Below are 19908 nucleotides of genomic sequence, written 5' to 3'. Positions count from 1 at the left end.
AACCTTCAGGTGAAAGACATAACTCTTGCACAAATCAGACTGTGAGATCCTGCTCTACAGAAGCTAATGGAATTTAGAGCAGATGGGAATAATCTTCCCAAAACAGAACTAGAAATCAATGAAGACTGCCAGGAATCAACTAGAAGCAGCTGTCAATTTTCAGTTCTTTTTCAGCCTGATGTTTAACCTGATGCCTTTGGATTTCTCAGCACACAAAAGCAGAAGCAATTTATTGGAAAATAAAGATGCAGTTTGGCACAGAGGAGGGTTGAATGCCAGTGTTATTCAAATGCCCTTTAACAATGGGCATTTGATTGGAGAAAACCTACCAGGTGAGGCAAAAATCTGCTACAGCCTTTGTCAAGCCACTGCCTTGCCCCTCCTACTTGAAGGAGTACAGGTATCCCATATGAAGCATAACAGCATACAAAACCAAACCACCCCTCAGCAAAGAGAAAAGAATTTGACTCAAAAGCATATCATAACATCCATGTTTAAATTTATTCCTTGCCAACAGCTCCAGAGCAAGAAGTAAACTCATTGCTATAAATGCCACTTGTGTCATTTATGGTGTCAGAATGGACTTGGAACACAGTAGGGGGGAAAAAGAATTTTCTGCCTCATGGCAAAACAAAAATATTTCTTGTATTTGTTATTAATTTTCAGACAAGAAATAAAATGCTATCATCTAACACCAAATTCCCAGAAACATTCATGTATGTCTACACACAGCCTCCAGATTAAAAAAAAAAAAAAAAAAAAAAAAAGAACCAACCAAACAAAAAAAAACATTCACAGATAAGCCTCACTAAATGACTAAAGTCTTAGCTAGGTAATCGTGGCTTTGAACTGCAAAGCAGCATGTTATCAAAACAGAGTCTGCCTTGAGCTAGGATCACTCATCTTCCTTGGGCTTGGATCCATTTTGTCTTCTGAGAGTCCCTGAGTTTATAATAATAGCAATAAGAAAATCTCTTACAAAAGATGAAGGTGTTAAATGCTCACTTTTTATCCATGACATATTTAGGCAAAGAAATATTCCTGTAAGATTGAAATTGTATATTACCACTCTTGCAGGCTTAGATCTTCAGAGCAACAAAGTGGTCCTTTTTTCCTTCTAGCCTCCCAGGCCACATAGTCAGGTTTACATTGCAGAAGACATAATAATCATATATTCCAACATCCTACCAACCAAAATATCACCAAGTATAACTTGCATACGGCCAAATACCAGTGATGCAGGAAATTCCATGATCATCCTATAATTTTTCCAATCCTTTTCCAATATTTCACCACTGTCACAGCAATCAAACTTTCCTTAAGTTTCAAACTAATTCTGAAAAGTCACAAATTATATAGACTTTATCATTTCTCCAAACCTTATAGAGAATAACCTTTGAGTAACAATCCTTTTACCTATTGGAACAGTGCCATGACTGCCCTCCCTACACCACAGGGTGTGACATTTTAGTATAAAGTCCTGCTTCTTTGAAAAAGCCTTACAATGTAAATATAGCTAACAAGCTATTCAAATTAGACAACACCTAAATCAGACCTCCATTTCCATTAATTTGCTCCATTCATTCTTCAAAGAGAGAAATTTGAGAGAGCAGCATGTCTTGCTCTCCTAAAAAAGTACTGTCTTAACAATGTGCCAGTGATACAGATTTTTGCCTATATTGAAATCAGATTTCTGCCAATTATCTAGAAACTGGAGAAGGAAAAACTAATGGCCAAATGTTTAAAAAAATTAATACATTCCACCTAACCCTTAAAAAGGAAGGATCTGATTCCTGAAATACAGTATTCTCATTTGTCTAAGAGATGACAAGACTTTAAACCATATGAGAATTTGCTTATTTAAAAATGAGGACTTAGCTATTTAATGATCAAACTCTTAAGCCTGTTATGTTCAGTATAAACACATTAATTTAAGTGACAGATATTTACTTAAAGGCCTATCTAGCAGCATTTTCATACAAATAAAGTCAGTAAATATCACTGCACATACAGTTTTACTATTTCAGATTAAGATTACTGATTTATTTTTGGAATAATAAAATTATACAAACTTGAGCTTCAGTGATTCCTTAGCACAGCATGCAAATGGCTGCAGCTGGAAAGCAGCTTTGCAGAAAATGACCTGAGTCGAGTAGTTCACTCTAAGCCAGCCATGGGCTCTTGCAGCAACGAAGGTCAGCAGAACTTTCCAGGCTGCTTTAGGAAATGTGTCTCCAGCATGAAGACATAGACACGGGGGAGTGAGACCACTGAAAGGCACAACAATGTAAAGGGACTAGAGTCCTGTCATATGAGGAGGGCTGAGACTCTTTTGTCTGACTTAGGCTTAAAAAATCTTACCAACATCTATAAATACCTGAAGGAGCCTCCTTCAGGTGTTAAGAGAGCCAAGCCCTACTCAAAAGTACTCAGTGACAGTTACTGGGATCTTTTACAAAGCCCAGCAATTCAGAAAAGTAATCCCATTGGAATTTATCACATCATCAAGAATGTGCACCACAATTACTAAGAATTTCTGTAGAAACCAAAGAATAAAAACGACACCCAAAAATTTCCCCAGAGCCTGATTTGTCGATTATTATGAAAGGAACTCTATTTTTGTTTGCCATTTTATCTGAAATTCATTCACAGTGTTACTCATTTAATTCATTTGCAACAATTCATTTTCATTATTGAGCAAACACAAACTACTGGCACTGATTAACAGAAACTTCATTACAGTGGTTTGTCTAGAGAACTCTGAATATTTCCATATTGCCTAACCACTGACTCCATACCACTAGTGAAAATCAGTGTAATCCAATGTTATTTCAACACATACAGAGGAATTCCCTTTACTCATTATTATAATCTCCTAAATAGATTGGAGGAGTTGTGCAGGTAGTGTTTTACAAATTTTATCTGCATATAATTTGCCAAACTCAAGCTCTCTGAACATGTCAGAGAATGAATGCAAACACTGAGCTAAGAGATGGATAGTACATAAATCATGCATCTAATTTTTCAGTATGACTCACTACATCCAGATTTTTTAATAATTCAAGACAACACACAATTGGTGGTTAAGGGACAATGTCTAACAACAAGACTAGGAGACATATAATCATACCTAATCCCTTTGTCCTAGAGAGGCAAGTGCATAGTAACACATGGAGAATTATTACCAGGTGGTATTTTGCCTCCACTGTGCCCTGTTTCTTTTGGTTTTTGCCTTATAATAATCTTATCACTGCTGTTGCTGGATTTGACTCATAATTAACACCATCTGTGCCTAACAAAGACCTTCAATCATCCTGGTATTCAGTTGCCTGCAGAGGCCATGCATTGAGCTGCACACCCACCTGGCTTCATCTGTAGCATACTAATGAAAGCAATGAATCTTAGCTATGGACACTTTCCCAGGAAAATCTGCAGAGCAGTGAAGAAAATTAAAGTTCATTGTCACAAATAAGGCTTTCTTCTAGAAATCACTTTTCAATTAAAGCAATAATGGTGTACACTCAGTACTGACTACAAACACAGTAAAGATAGAATTAAAATACTTATAACCAAAAATCTTATTTGATGATGTATCAGTTTAAAGGGTATTGACTGAGGCTTTATGAACCACAGATTTCGTTATTTGCTGAAAATCATCAGTAGGAACAACTGAAGTTGCAGTTGTGTTATAATACTAAAACACAAGCTACTTCAAAATAAATGAAGCTTAAATATGTAAGTGAATTTCACAAGAAATTCACTTATGTATTTAAGCTAAATTTTCTTTGAATCAGAAAATTACACCTATCACTCCATTTGACAAGTAAGCAGTTAATAAAATCAAGGGGAATTAAAAGTTTCTTTTTCCCTTTTTATGCAAAAAAGAAGTGAAAACAACACATATAACTGGATTTCCTTTGTCATGGAACAAAATTTATCAGCTCAAAGAAATGGCCAGAAACTGATGCAATGTTAACAAAATTAAAATTAGCAAAATATTAAAATTTTACAATGCTACCAGCTGCAAGACACTGTGGGAGACTTCCCTCCCGAGAATGCAAGGAACAATACTGTTTTAATCTACTTGCCAAGACATAGACTACTGTAATTTTATCAATTTCAGCAATAGTAAACATAATCTAACAGCACTTCCTTGAACCAGATCCCAGATTTTAAGTCAATTTCTACATCTCTTAGTGAAGCATCACAAAAAAACTATATATATATATATATATATATATATATATATATATATATATATATATATATATATATATATATATAAACTCTACTGCATACTTAGTATGAAGGAATGCTCCTGTAGCCACTTAGTGTGGGTTAATGAGTGTACTAAGACAAACTTTATAAACATAATTAAAATACTTTTGCATGAGTAGTTTTCACTATAAGCAGGAAAGCGTGAAACAAAGTTTAATACAATTTAAGTGCTATTTAACTCCTCAAATATGAAGATTGAAAGGCTATGTAAAATCTGTACACACTCAAGATACTGGTAAATACATACTTCAGAGTACAGAACCAGGAACTGCACAGGATATCCTCAGCAAAATGATATACCACAGCCCCAAAACTGGTTACTTGAGGGGAAAAAAAAAAATCAATCTTTTACTTTTCTATGTCTTGTAAATTGAAAAGAAGTAATAGATTCAGAAAACCAAACTGTAACCTGAAAATTATAATAAGATCAAAGCTCAAACCGAACTTTTTCTACAAACTGATTTTGATCGTATTAGACTTATCTTCATTCTTTATACATCAGGCCAATGAGATCCACTCAAAATTCAGATGTAGCATTGTTGATTTGCACATGAAATTAAAATGGCTATTTCCTTGAAGGGCTATGAAACCAAGAAGGAATCATCAAAATGTTTTGCAGATTATTCCAGTTAATATGGAAAAGTTCAATGGTTTGTAATGAAAATGAGATTGGTATCTAAAGCCACTTGAGTGTTTATGTTTACCCAGACTCACTGAACTATTCAGATAAACTTCATACCTCATACATATCTGTAAGAGGGGTAACACGGACTACACAAATGAAAAAGATGTGAATTCTCCTGGGCAGTAACACTGTATCTGTAATAAATTTAAAGAAATCATCCTCACCAAGCCTGCAATATTTTTGTAGAAGATTTTGCTGAGCAAAATCAAATGTCTTTCAAAAGACAAAACACAGAAGCAGTAGCAAGCAAGCAGGAAAGCCAAACAGTACACTACCACAGCTTATCCTCAAATGTTCTCACAACATAAGAGAATTCATAAGGACCTGAAACAAAGTGCTACTTTTATGGAAAAGAAAAAATTTTCTAGTAAGACTTTGCAAGAGAATTTGCTAATGACTCTTGTGCTGTCACACAGGAAACTTCTCAAACAAAATATATAGATTTCCAATGCATCCTTCCTTCCTAATTTATTCACATGCAATGGCAAGAAACCAGCATGAATCCTCCAAAACAAGAGACCAGACTTCTCATGGTGCATTGTTTTGTTAAGCAAGTTCTAATATAGTATCTCTGACACATTTCCAGCTAAATTGCTACTAAACAAGTGGACAAAAGCACCTAAGTTGGAATAATAAAGTCTAACTGTTAGCATAGGTGAGACAGACTTGCTTCACCCTAAATAATAAAGAAAAAAATGAACTCAAAGATACCATGGGAGACAGAAGAAGCACAAAAAAAACATCTTCCTGAAGGGAATCAAGTCTTTCAAAAAGTCATCCACATACAGAAAAAAACACAAAAATACAATTAATATGTGTCTTTAAAAGTGAACTTTTATGCAGGCAGATATATAGGGGGATACTTTTTACATATAATAAAAGCTGGATCAAAAGAAGAAGAATGATGCAGTAGTCACAATGTCAGCACTGAAGTTGCAATCATGTCAAGGTGGCTTTAACACTTAAAGGTGTTTCCATCTTTCTTATAACAAGTATCTTTTTGTGCTCTCTCTCTTGTCATAGCACTGATGAAAGGGGTATGGAGCTGTGGAGGGTATGTAGCATATTTTCTGATAGTTTTAGAAACATATAAACCTTTAAGGAAAGTCACATTTGACTAAGAATAGACACATTTGTGAAAAGCACAAAGGGGATGCATATGATCATAACTGTGAATTTTTTGTGATGAAGTATGCTGCAGAAGGGATTTATGAGCTGGGTTAGGACAACAGCTGCTTTTGGAGTCTCCATCACCAGATGGAGCCTCACAACTCATTCCTGTGCTCCCTCCTGGAGAGCAGGGCTGGACCAGCAGCACCCATGTGCCTTTGGGAGCTGCTCTACAATCCTGCCAGGGCCTTCTGCCAGGTGTCACATGTGGAGCTGCTCTGGGCTGGGTCATAACTCTGCTCTGATACTGCTGCTGATGCAGTGGTAAGTTTATCATCAAAGTTTGTACCAGAAACAGAATCAATACAGAAATATTTTACAGCAACACAAAACTACTTGATTTTCTCAGCTGAGATGTAGGACTAACTGGCATGGGGGATGTTGAAGCTGTACCATTTTCTGAGCTCAGATCTCTCCAAAGAGCATTGCACTGGATGTGCCATTTTATCTGATACTACTCTGGTAGAGTGTTTAACTGGGTAATATAAAAATGCTCTTAGCTCACCCTCCTCTCAACAGCTATGACAACCTTCATACTTCAATTCAGCCTTCATACAATTAATCATGACTTGCCTGTAAAAACTCTATGGTCTTTTCACTCTTCCCTTCAGTATATAATGAAATGTTGTTTTTCCCATCTTTTTTGATGCTCCTTTGATCAAAGTCATCCAGATTCATTTGTGGACATACTATCATTGCATCTATAAATCTATAGACAGATTAAGGGTCATGGATGAATAGATCACTGCCAAGATCTATTAGACAACTGCTCACACTTGCACTCTTCAGCTTTGGATTGAAGACACAATTTTTCTAACTCTCCATGTAAGAGCCAGTAGCAGGTGAGAGTGCATGGCCCGGGCAGAACACAGCAGCTCTGGAATGCATTGAGGGAAAGCACACCCTGGTGCATGTCACCATCTCTCTGGTGGGAGTCTCAGAGCCTATTGGCCCCCACTGATCCTGGGCAAGCTGTGGTCTCTCTTGTTCCAGCTGCTTTGTTGAGGATACCACAAACATTCCTCTCAGCCTACCTTCATTATTTCCTGTTTGTCCAAATTTTCAAAGGAATTACTTCTTTCCAAGCATGCACTTGCAGATCTTAAATAGACTGACATACCACTGTATTTGATTCTGCATTGCTGAAATGGGTGTCAGGTCAGCAGAATAAAATACAGCAGAATGTTTCCCTTTGGGGATCTGAGATATACATTAATTAATCACAAAAAAAAAAAAAAGGCATTCAGAAAAAAAATCAGAAAATACAAAGATATGTGTGTAGAACTAAAGAAGGGTAAGAGGGGAGAAAGAAGGAGAAACTGAAGAAAAAGTGTGCAAGTACAGTATGCTAACTTCAGGTTCCTGAATTTAAACTGCAGCATGAATTAAACATTGACTGAAAACCAAGAGAAGTGCCCAGTTAAAACACTTTTTGATCAAGCAATCAATAAACTGGTAGCAGTACATGGATTGGGTGGCCCAAAGAAAGCTCAAGCATCCCAGAGACTCTCCCATGTTGTCAGCTTTGCTCTCCTTGAGGAAAACAATCAAAGTCTCAAAAATGCAGTGCCTAAAATTCATCATATATTCCATTAGCTTCACAAAAAAACAATTACCCCGACACATAGCTGTAGTTGATCTGAAATTGAAACGTAAGTAAAAACAAGTTTTAATCTGCTTCACCCTTTTGATCTGGAAATATCAGGCATCCAGAAGCTTTGCCACTGTGCTTTAGAAAGTCTTACAAAGGTCTTCAGAAAGGGACCACTTTATGTACTTCAGTGCTGATGTATTAAGGAACAGTTTCTAAAATTAACAGAAACACTCATTGCAATGCTAAGAAGGAAAACCAATTGTCCTCACTTCAAGAGAGCTCAAGACAGAACTTGAGTTTTCCCACCACTTAACTCCTCTACACAAAGAAAATCTCTGCTTCATTTATTTGTATTATATTTGACATATCTATGGCTTCAAACTTGCACAATACAGAGCTGGCATCCACACAGCCAAGAATGTCTTTTGGTGGTGCCACCACCTTCCTAAATATCAGGATGTACAGATGTCAACAATGGAATGTCTGATTTTCTGAGTCACAGAACGGCTGTTTTAGAACATTACTAGCACCATTACAGACAGTAGGCAGGCTCACATGGACTGACTTTGGCATACAATCTTGACTGTTGCAGTAATGGAAAGCTTTAAACTAGTTCAGAGGAAAACAGTAAGCATATCATCATAGAACTTTAAATTGCTATTGATTCTTCAGAATATCACTCTCCCAAAAGAATTGTATTCAAGGAAGAATATTTTTTAAGTCCCTTTTTATTTGTTTCTTCTGTGTTAGGCTACCACTGTGCCTATTACAGCACTGACAGTGCCCAGCTCCATGTGAACACAAGGGTGGAGTGTGAACAATATCAGAGTATGGCCCAAGTTACCCTCCTTTGTATCTAACCACCTGATGAAATCTTCTACTGCCTGGCCAAAACCACAGCACTGTATGATAACAGCAGAGTAAACCTAAAGAATACTGAGATGCTTTGCAGACTATTAGTCATTCACCTTATCTTGGTAGAAACCTATCACACTCAGAAGCTGGAAATACAGAGATGCAAGATACAATGCTCCTACTGTCTAATTCATGCCGAGGTTTTCAGAAGTGTTCTTGCCAGGCTCCCCAGATGCTTTTTTCCTTCTCCAAACTGCAATTTTCTGACAAATATTTTTAGCCTGTATCTTTCATCCTAGTCTTGATTTTGAAAGATTCTACATGCATAATGAATATAAAAACTGTAATTTTGCAATACTATGTATCCTATCAATACACAAAAGTAGCTTTCCTCTCCATTCTACAGATCCAATGTGATTGCGTTCACTTTAGTTTATACAATATTTTTCCCATTGTTGAGTTTATTTTCTAGAACCTTTGCTATTATAAAGTTCTTTGCACTCAGGCGATGAGACCAAGCACTGATTTGAAGTAGATGAATGGAGAAATTCAAAGATGTATAATTGCTGCAGGAAAGGAGAGAAAGGAAAATGAACTCAAATACTCACTTTGATGAATCTATGAAGTATATTACAAGAGCACCAATACTAAGAGCGAAGACTAAGACAACCTACAAAAGAAAAGAAAAGAGTAATTATTTAACAACATTAACCATTTATTCTTTTACATACCAAAAAAAAAAAAAAAAAAATCATAAGCTAGTTTAATTTCAGGACTGATTTTCTTTAGAAAATCAGTCCTACTTGAGCTTCAAACATTATATATTATCATAGAATGCTTCTTTCTTTAATTAAAAAAGAGACAAACAATCTGGCTTTACCAGACCTATCCTTCAGGATTGTTCATTGGTGCATAAACCAAGAGGGGCCAAACTTCCATTTATGCCTGTGAAACCCACAGGAAAACTGTTAGAATGCACTCCCGTCCACAGAGACTACAGTGAACTTTCAAACAGTTTCAAGCAGTACTTGATGCAGCACATCATGACAGTTATGACTTTTGCTGACAGTCTTAACTGTTAAAGCTACACATGAGTACTGGAATAAAAATAGCTTGATACATTACAGGCTCCAGACTTCTTTCTGAAGCTGCTGTATTTTGAACAAGCCTGACTGAGGATCACAGTGCAAGGAGGGGACACACAAGGTTTTCATTCTAAATAGACTTTCTGAAACAATGTAGACATTCCTCTGCCCCAGTTATCACTAAATGCTGTAAAGGCAGCATGTGAAGCAAGGTATAATAATTATTACATAACCAAACTCTGAAGTTCTTCATGGCCAACATCAAACATGTACATACCTTACAATAAAATAATCATTAATGTATGGATATTAAATAATTACTACTAATTGTTAAAATAACTATTCAACTGCAAGCTTAAATTATTTTTCCTTACTTTTATATTTTGCTGACCATAACAGTTTTTACTTTGTGAATGTCTTTCTGAAAAAGGGTATTTTGCCTGAGTACAAGTATCTGTTGTCATGTCTGATGCATTATCACCTGAACCAGTGAGATCTGTCCATCAAATTCAAGAACTGAAGCATGAAATTAATTGAAATAACATTTTTACTACCTAAGTGTACTACGTTGTTAACATTGAGAGTTTAAATCTTCTTTCATTGTGTACAGGTGTTGCAAGGTGAAATAAGCTATTAAATTCATATCAACTGGTAGGAGTCTCACCATCACAAGAAATTATAGTGGTGAATAGAACTTGTGGATCGTTATCTGACAATATAACCCAAATTATGATTAGCAGTGATCCCAAGGCCCATTTTTCATTGAATTAAGATAGTGGGAAGCAAATTATTATGTACACACTGCCCTACCTGTTGGAATATTCCAAGCTACATACAATTACAGTTTCAATCTGAATCAAATCTGCACCATTATTTATTATCAATCCCTTTCAAAGAAAGTCTTCAATTTTAAAAAACAAAATTTTAAAGAGTGCTGATTGTCCTGAGAACACAGAGCTCAGAATTTTGGCAAAAATTTTGCCTTTTCCCAAACCAGTTTTAAACATAGCTATTCACTTTCAAATAATTTAAAGTCAAGCATTAGTGGTAATGTTTTACCCTGCATTCATACTAACAGCACCCTCAAAGCCATTATTAAATACTATTAAACACTATTAAATTCTTTCTTGACAAAGAAAGAAAAAGAAAAAGAAACGACAATAACAACCAATAAAAAGCAAACAATTTACAAATAACAGAAGCAAAAAAAATAAGTAAAAAACAATCCCAAAAAAGCCACAGGACAGAAGAGATTTACCCTATGGCAGGAGTTTTGGGTTGCAGAATGCTGAGATGGCAACTTAATGCTGAAAATGAAATATGATAAACTAAACTTGTAATCCATTTGGGACTCTATAAATACTCTTCACATTCCTTCAAGTTCCACAAAACATCCAAGGACTTCGTAAAACTTAAAGGACTTCTATTTTCCTTTTCACATAGCAAGTCTTGAGTTACAACATCCAACCATTGCCTCCTATCCAAAGGAGCTCTGCAGAACAAATCCAGCATAACACTCATTCAGCTTTACAATTCAGTTATATCCAATCCTTTGTTAATCGTCACTGTGCTGCCTAAATGTTACAGAGATCCTGGGTGAGACCTTCCTAAAACACTTAGGGCATTTAAGTGTTCTCTGACAGTTCATGTAACTGCCACTAAAATGCAAATATCTGTTGTTGCAAGCAGCTCCAGATTCCCATGCTATGCCAAATAGTGAGATATGTATGTATGCAAGACTACAATATTACCCTTCTGTAATACATACATACTGATTTTAAATCAAGACTGATTTTATCTTCTCTTGCCTTGAAACCCATACCTAACATGATACATAATGACTCAAAGAATCACAGAAAGGGTATCAGAAGAGAATGGAACATTAAATGCCATTTCTCTTTCCTGCTAGATGAGAAACACATTTTTCCTTTGCTACATGACAGAGGAGTTGAGCTGAATTTGAAACTATCAGCTGTGTGGGAAAAGCAGACCCTGAACCAATCAGGTTAAAGGTATACTAAAATTAAAAAAAAAAAAAAAACAAAGAAATAGATTTTAACAAACCCCAACCCTTGTATGCTACATGATAATGTCTCAGATGCAAGGTTTAGCTGTATGCCCATCTAAAGAAAGTGGAATGTAACCTGGTTATTCAGACCCAGGATGACAATTACTGAGTTTTCTCTAGTCTTCCCTAGACTGCCAGGGGAGATAATGTCTGTTTTAAAGACCTTACGAGGCTAGAGGGGTGTCACAAACATAGAGCCATACCCCAAATTCACAGCAATTAAAATCTGAGGGAGGGAAGATAATTACTTCCTTTCTTGTTAACTAGGCCATGACAAGAAGTTTGCTTCCTTTGTTTATTATTTCAATGTATTTGCCAAAACATTGCAATTGCTACACATCTATTATAACCTTTCTGTACAGAAGAAAAGAATCCTTTAATTTATAATAGCTTCCTGTTTGTAGAAGACTGAGAAATGTGAACTCATATGCTAACAGCTATACTGACTAAGCACTTACTAACAAATTAAAAATAAACACCAATCTGACTAAAGGAAAAAGGGGGAAATACATGGAATAGTTGCTGCATATCCCTAAATCTTTCATAAATAAAGAACAGAGAAAATCCAGCCCCAGACTTCAACAGAATGCCTTTTTGAGGCAAGTCAGAGAAACTGCAGATAAAATCCATCTAAGGAAAACTAAAAAAGTTTTGACTGAGTCCAAGATGCTCTAGAAGAACTTTGACTGCAGTCAAAATTTAGGCATCCATAACAAATACAAAAAGAAAAAAGAGAAGGAAGAAAAGGGGAATTTTGATAAGGGTGTAACAGCATAATAATAGTGCAGGCAAGCAGCAACTCTGAGAAACACTGTCCTAAATAAGCTCATTTTCCAGGCCCCAGCCTGTGTAACAAAGGGATAATCCAAGGGGTGGCACTGTTCCCCCTACAACTCCATAACTGCATTATTGAAGAAAAAAGGGAAAGTGAAAAGGCTGGTCCATTAGACAGGAGGGCTACAGTTAATAATGAAGAGCCATGAAGGGACTCCAGAGCAGGAACTTCAGTCTCTCATATCCTGTAACACTTGAACATTCTGTGAAAGTTGAAACAGAACTCTTTGAAGTTTCAAAGGCAAATTCTTGCTTATACAAGATTAAATTATCCAAACATAATTAATACAAAATAGCATAGAACTCCAGAGGCAAAGCAGAAAATCAAAAAGGAATAATCATCTCTTTTTATTTTCCTCCAAAATTAAGTATTAAAATAGGAAGTATGCAGTGAAAAGAAAAAAACTTTCAGGAATCTGTAACCCCTAACACCTCTGGGCATCAGAGAGTTCTTATTTCTTCTGACAACAACCTGTTCTGTACTGTTCTTCAAAAATGTTTCTTTCAAACTCTTATTCTATGGTTAAATTATTCAACCCAAAGGCTACTGTAATCCTTAGAATATACTAGGTTTTTAGTTACTAGTATTTTTTGAAATTCACTTAGTTTTCATTTCTACATTCACACAGTAAATTCTGTTAATAAGATAATAGTTTTATCAACTATATTTTTTAAATAAAATCCCATTCATTTTTACATTTATAATTAGTTATGGAGAACACTATTTCCTATATACATAAAGCTAAAATCTCAATGATCCATTAAACTTTTGTTACACAAACATTTGCACTACAAAGATGCGAACAGCTTCATGTTTTGATCTAACTTGGATGAAAATTTTAATACCTTAAATATAAACCCCAAATGTCCTTTAACCATCAAACAAGAAATCAATTCTAGTTCTTTTATAGACAGACAGAATTTGTCCAGACTTGTCCAGATTTGTCAGGAATGAAAACTGTAAAAACTCTAAGGACACACCTGCTTCAAGTTACATTTCAGAAGTTAGCAATTACTTCTAGCTTGCCAATCCCAGCATTACTTTGCAGACTCTAGGAGATGTATCTCTGCAATTGCTGCAATTTAACAAAAGTAAGACCTTGACCATAGAAGATCCAGAATATTTTACCTAACACTACCAACTCTTAGTTACTTAGTTAACTTAACTGCTTAGTTACTTAATTGCTAACTCTTAGTTACAGCCACATTAAAAACTTTTCAGAAACCCAGATTTTAAAATCTTTTACAACATATTGCATGCAAATAATTTCTTTTCAGTGACATTTTCTGATTTTGTTTTTTGTTTATGGCTATTACACAAAAAGGAGTTAACTAAAAAGTTAATCAGCTAATAATTTTTACGGTAACTAATTTAATCATTAGCACAAAATAAAAAGAGTACTGTAAATTTTGAGAGCTTTACAAGATTTTGTGCTATATAAATTTTCCCCTTCAGCAAAGCTCATACAGACTTATATTTTCCAAAACAAGTCTGAGTTTATCCAAAAGAGGAGGTGAAGGGGAGTGAGAAATGACTACCTGATAAACCAGTGGGCAGTAAATTCTCAGTGAACTTCTGTCAGAAAATTCATAGCAAGGATTTAATTTTAAAAGCAAAAGGCATCAAAGTAGGCCAGCATAAGCTCTGATTGATGACCATGAGTAATGAGAAGATTTGGTTATTGTCCCTAGTCCTACCATTCTTGTGATGTGTGATTTAAGCATCTCACTTGACCTCTTCAGTCTCCCAGTTCTCCCTCTTGCTTTCATTTGGCAGGAATACTCCGTGTCAACTCATTAGGGCAGCCACTCTCTTCACTTCAGGTGCTTGCAGTGGATCTTGCACAGCTGAGAGCTCTCCTGAGGCCACAGTAATCACCAAGATCCCAAACAGGACATGGCATCAGTGGCAGCAGCACTGCCTATGACAGCAAAGGGGCTCTGTGCATTAAAAGGTTTTATTTAAGTAGAAAGGTGTCAATAACTCTAAGATAAACTTTTTGCCCATTTTTCTGGAATTATATTTTTGGCACCATTAAGTTACTACCCAGTATAATAAGATTTAAATTTATTATTAAAACTAAAATTCTGTACTTATGGTAAATATATCTTCGAAAATACAGTTCATAAGTAATGCATCTCTTTTTATAGACTTGAATTGATAAGAAATAAAGAAACAACATTTCTGGGACAGAAAACAAATACAGCAAACACAGAAGAGTTACCAAAAAAAAAAAAAAAAAAAAAAAAGCCACATATTTAGTTCCCAAATATCAAGTTTATGCATCAGAGCAGTAATTTGGGAATAACTGAAAGGTACAAGTAAAAGCCATGGCAAAGGCCTGAATCACTGCAAGCTTGCCTAACTACTCATGACTGTAGTAAGTAACTGATGTAATAGGTCACTGAGAATAGAACATGAAACATCTCTGAATGAAACCACACTAAGGAGAGTTAGCAAATTCAGTCTTCCTGCTACAAGCTCTCTTTTCTTCTCTCTGATTCAGCTTTCTTACAGGCTTGAACAGACTACCTCTCATTTGAGCAGACCGCTGATTATAAGGAATGCTGTGAAATCTAAAGTAAGGAATTACCAGAGTAGACATCAGACACAGAAATAAGAAAAATTAAACCAGAAATTAAACAACAACAAAAAAAAAAAGAGTATCCTTACATACTTTTCCACACACTGTTCCAATATGATTTGAAGAAAAATTTTTAAGAAGTATTTTTGCTGTGATGTGTTCTGTACATGCTTCAATATATGCTAATATTTCAGCTTCATTTTGCTTTCTTGATACAGATTGGGGTATTTTTTTTCTCAACTTTCTACTGACATATTGACAAAAAAATGAAAATTTCTGTTAAATCCGTAAGTGTGAAAAGACTGAGATTTTCTAATTAGTAAAAAAATACAAGACAAAAAGTCCCATCTGTTAATGGTGCTCTGTAGCTTGAAGTTAATTAGGTTTGCTGGGAGAGTGCCTGGTAATATGACCAATTAAAATACATGCAACTTTTCCAATTCAGTATCATAAGTCAAAAAAATAGCAGTACTTTCTATCAAAATGTACCATTTTCTAGAGCTAAGTGGATGGCATTATATGTCTGTAAATATCTGTGCACACACATTTGAGGGGCCTTTCTGCTCCCCAACCTAAAAGATTCTTCTTCCTGATTCCCTAGCAGTCACCCAAATTAAGGTCAAATTCACTCTGTGTACATTGGCAGAAGAAAAGCTCTCACAGATTTCCAGTGGATGCATGAGTGGCTCTACAACCACGCTGAGGAAAAGTGTTTTGTTGGTGACCGTCACCCACCAACTACTGCAGATGCCAATGCTCTCCTTTCCAGGCTCCTCACTGTCCCACTGCAGAGAAGGGCTGCTAATAAGCCCACTGGCATGTTGCTTTAGAGAAAACACTGATGAACTGGCAATCAGATCCCGCAAAAATGAAAACCAACCAGCTCAACTGCAGAATTGTACAAAGGCCAAAGAACCCAGGGCAGGTCCCCTGTCACACTCTCCACTTCACCAAGGCAGCACTAACACTGCTGGCTGATCATTCCCAGCCCCATGTCCAGGGCAGGGTCCCCTGTCACACCCTGCACTGCACCAGGGCAGCACTAACACTGCTGGCTGACCATTCCCAGCCCCACACACAGGGCAGGATCCCCTGTCACACCCTGCACTGCACCAGGGCAGCACTAACACTGCTGGCTGACCATTCCCAGCCCCGTGTCCAGGGCAGGTCCCCTGTCACACCCTGCACTGCACCAGGGCAGCACTAACACTGCTGGCTGACCATTCCCAGCCCCGTGTCCAGGGCAGGTCCCCTGTCACACTCTGCACTGCACCAGGGCAGCACTAACACTGCTGGCTGACCATTCCCAGCCCCACACACAGGGCAGGTCCCCTGTCACACCCTGCACTGCACCAGGGCAGCACTAACACTGCTGGCTGACCATTCCCAGCCCCACACACAGGGCAGGATCCCCTGTCACACCCTGTGCTGCACCAGGGCAGCACTAACACTGCTGGCTGATCATTCCCAGCCCCGTGTCCAGGGCAGGTCCCCTGTCACACTCTGCACTGCACCAGGGCAGCACTAACACTGCTGGCTGACCATTCCCAGCCCCGTGTCCATTACTCAGCCCAAGAAAGCCTCTGGGTATTTGTGTCAGACCTTGAAACGCAGCATGTGGTCACTAATTTTTTCCCTGTTTCTATGTTACTCTGCTTCAGTTGTAACAACAGGGGGTTCATCTCCACATGAAGAATTTGAACCAGGTAAATTCAGCTGCAACACTTTTTTGTAACAACACTTTGGCCTACCTCTGGCTAAACAAAGTGATCGAGGGGAGATGAAGAAGCAAGTTGCACTTTTTGGTATAGTGCCTACATTAAAAAAATCTCCACCTGTGCATGGAACAGCTTGGAAAACACAAAAGTGCACTAATTCCTGGACAGAATAAAAGACAATATATCACCCCAAAACCACAATCAAATTCTTTATAATTAATTTATAAACTAATCTAACTACATGATGGGGAAAGATCTGGGAAATGAATCAACTTAAATCAAATAAATACATTTACCACTAAAATGTAATGTAGTCACTTGTCAACCCACCCCTGTATCTGGAATACTGCAATACAGAACTGAAAAATCAATAAACTATTTTTAAAAAAAAACCCAAACTGGAATACACTGTCTTTTTGAATTAAGCAATTATCTTTTTCTTAATTAGTGTTTGTTTAAAAAATAAAAAACATTAAATAATAATAAGAATTTTAAAAACCCACAAAATCAAACAAAACCACAAAAACTAATTTCACAGTTCTTGTCCTTACTTCAATATACCATATTCCTCATCAGTTACCATTCACAGTTTTATAACTGACAACAAAATAGGAGAACATCCAAAAAACTGTCAAAGAAAACACAAGACTGAAACCAAAGAATAGTCGTAAAAAAAAACCCAGAAAAGAATAATACAGTAGGGTAAACAAAATTCTGTGTCTTTAAAATGCTAAAATCAGAAAGATAAATCTGAAGTAAAGGGTTTGAGGTAAGGAAACTACTCAAAAGAGTTCTCAAGAAAAAATGCATTCCAAAATGTGGACCTCCTGAGAATTTAGGCCTCTTCCTCCAATTCACACTGCATCTGTACAATATTATACATATTTACAGTACTGTTAAAGGGAGCTCAAGCTTTACTACTTCCATTTCTTTGTGAATGAATCACTTTAAGCATGGCATTTAATGAAATTATTTTCTTTATACATTCAAAATTAATACTAGACTGTATGGCAGACAAAAGGAATCCTCACATTCCTCAGTTATTTTGACATTAGTCTGACATGCAACCTACACAACAGACAGTCATGCCAATAAATGTTCAAAGAAGAATTAGAGAAAGAGGTTACTCCCCCTTGCTAAGGTTTTATAATGGAATAAATCGGTAAATTTTCAGACTTTATGCTACTATTCCTAAATTTTCAAATAGCAGAACTCCACAAGCAAAGGAACAAGTAACCTCCCATTTGAACTTTTTAGGTTCTTAGTCAAAAGAGTTCACACATACAGCAAAGGCAGATACAGCTGTGGATGTTTTTGAAAAACTGGAAGCTCTTGGCTTCAGTAAAGCCTACTAAATTTTCATTCAGGAAAAAGACTGAATCAAGAATGCTGAATCATTCAGCACACGACAGAGCATTTGAATGCTTGTCAAAGAATGTACTTTAAAACATTATGAAAACAAGACACAGAAGCGAAAAGACTCACTGCTAAATGCATCTGACAGGCTGCAGAAAGCCTTTGCTGCTGCAGTGCTAACATCACAGCTCTCACCTTCCATCTACTATTACCTAATGGGGGTTTTCTCTTAAACTTTTTGTAATATAACATAATAAATATAATTTAGCACTTCTATTTGCAGACCAAACATAGAGTATATAACAATTTCTGATACTGGCAAATACATTGGGCAACTTCTCCTGAAAGTCTAGAAAAATCCATAACTGTTTCATAGACTTCTAAAGAGAGCTAACCACCAACAAGCCTTTTTTAATTGGGACCACTAAACCTTCAGCCATTCACACAAGGATTTTCAGGAGCTCACTGCTCCTCAAGTCATATTCTCTGATTAGCAAATTGGCACAGCTTCATGTCAACTATATCAGTAGCTTTTTGTAACAATTAACAGATATATTAAACACAGAACGATCAATGAAAAAAATGAAGAAAAGGAAACTACATTACATAGGAAGGGGGGAAACCTGGTGAATAGAGCTAAAGATCATAGTATTTTCAAAAGTCACCTTTTTAAGCATCTTTTTCCTCGTTGTCTGCCATTGTTTGTCCTTCAGTAATTTTGCCAAAATTGATGGCTTTGACTTTGTGGCTTTACCCTCAGGAAAATCTCTCTCATACCAATCTGCTTTGAAGATGAAAAAATTGACTTTTTTATCACTAGGAATAAATCTAAACCATACAGTTTTAACCATCCAATAAATCTAATCATCCAGTTATACATAAGAATCCATGAATACAAAAAGCTGCCTTTAATTAGTGTACAAAAGAAAATCATAGAGACCAAGTCTGAGTGTTGTAAATTGTAGCACGCACTAAATTTTAGTCATTTTAGTAATTTAGTCTTAAGAAGTCTGATAGTTCTCAACAAAGGCATAAACCTTAATCATTTTACAGAGGCTACATCAAAACATAGTTTTTATCAGACCTCTCAATTTCCCACAGCAACAAAAAATGAGACAATGTGAGCTCTTCTGATTTTTAGACTAATTTGAACTGAAAAGCCTGCCAATTAATTATTTGATACAGTCATTGATCATGAGATGTGAGTTTCCCACATAAGCAGAAAATAAAATTTAGCAATTGTAAGGAAGCAGCTAAACCTAAAGTAGACTGTTCAGGGTTGTGGTGATCTTGGTTTATGGATAAGCATTCACTCACAGTAAGAAAGCCATTTACAATGGGCTTCGGAATAACATGGAACAAACGTTCATATAGTTGTTTCTGCAACTTGAAAAAACATTAATATATATTTTCCTTTTATCTTAGGTAAAATCTAAACAAGCATAATTATATGCTACTATAGATGATATCTTGATTCACTGTTTTGTGCAAGACTGCACTGATATGCAGACCTTGATATTTCAGAGAAAAGCAAGGAGGTCTTTGATGCCAACAATTACAGGCACTGGTGATTTCCATACTGTAATTGTCAAGGTGATGGCATGTTGTGAATATTGTTAATCTGGAATTATGATTCAACATTATCTACCAAATGATAGGCAATTCACATGAGGTATGAAA

General features: G+C 36.3%; 1 protein-coding gene across 50 annotated transcripts in view; it reads right to left on the bottom strand.

Annotated features, from left to right (window-relative positions):
• The window catches only part of KCNMA1 (potassium calcium-activated channel subfamily M alpha 1), a 428996-nt gene that overhangs the window by 224565 nt on the left and 184523 nt on the right, over nt 1–19908 (bottom strand). For all 50 annotated transcript variants that reach the window (XM_085583432.1, XM_085583417.1, XM_085583419.1 and 47 more), the window contains one exon: nt 9191–9252. In XM_085583432.1, the coding sequence (XP_085439558.1) occupies nt 9191–9252 (62 nt within the window). The remainder of the gene's footprint in view (nt 1–9190; nt 9253–19908) is intronic.

The sequence above is a fragment of the Lonchura striata genome, chromosome 6, assembly GCF_050655825.1.
Source record: "Lonchura striata isolate lonStrDom1 chromosome 6, ASM5065582v1, whole genome shotgun sequence".
Taxonomy (NCBI): Eukaryota; Metazoa; Chordata; class Aves; order Passeriformes; family Estrildidae; genus Lonchura; species Lonchura striata.
Note: the sequence above shows the minus strand (reverse complement) of the source record. Positions and strands in the feature narration are given on the sequence as shown.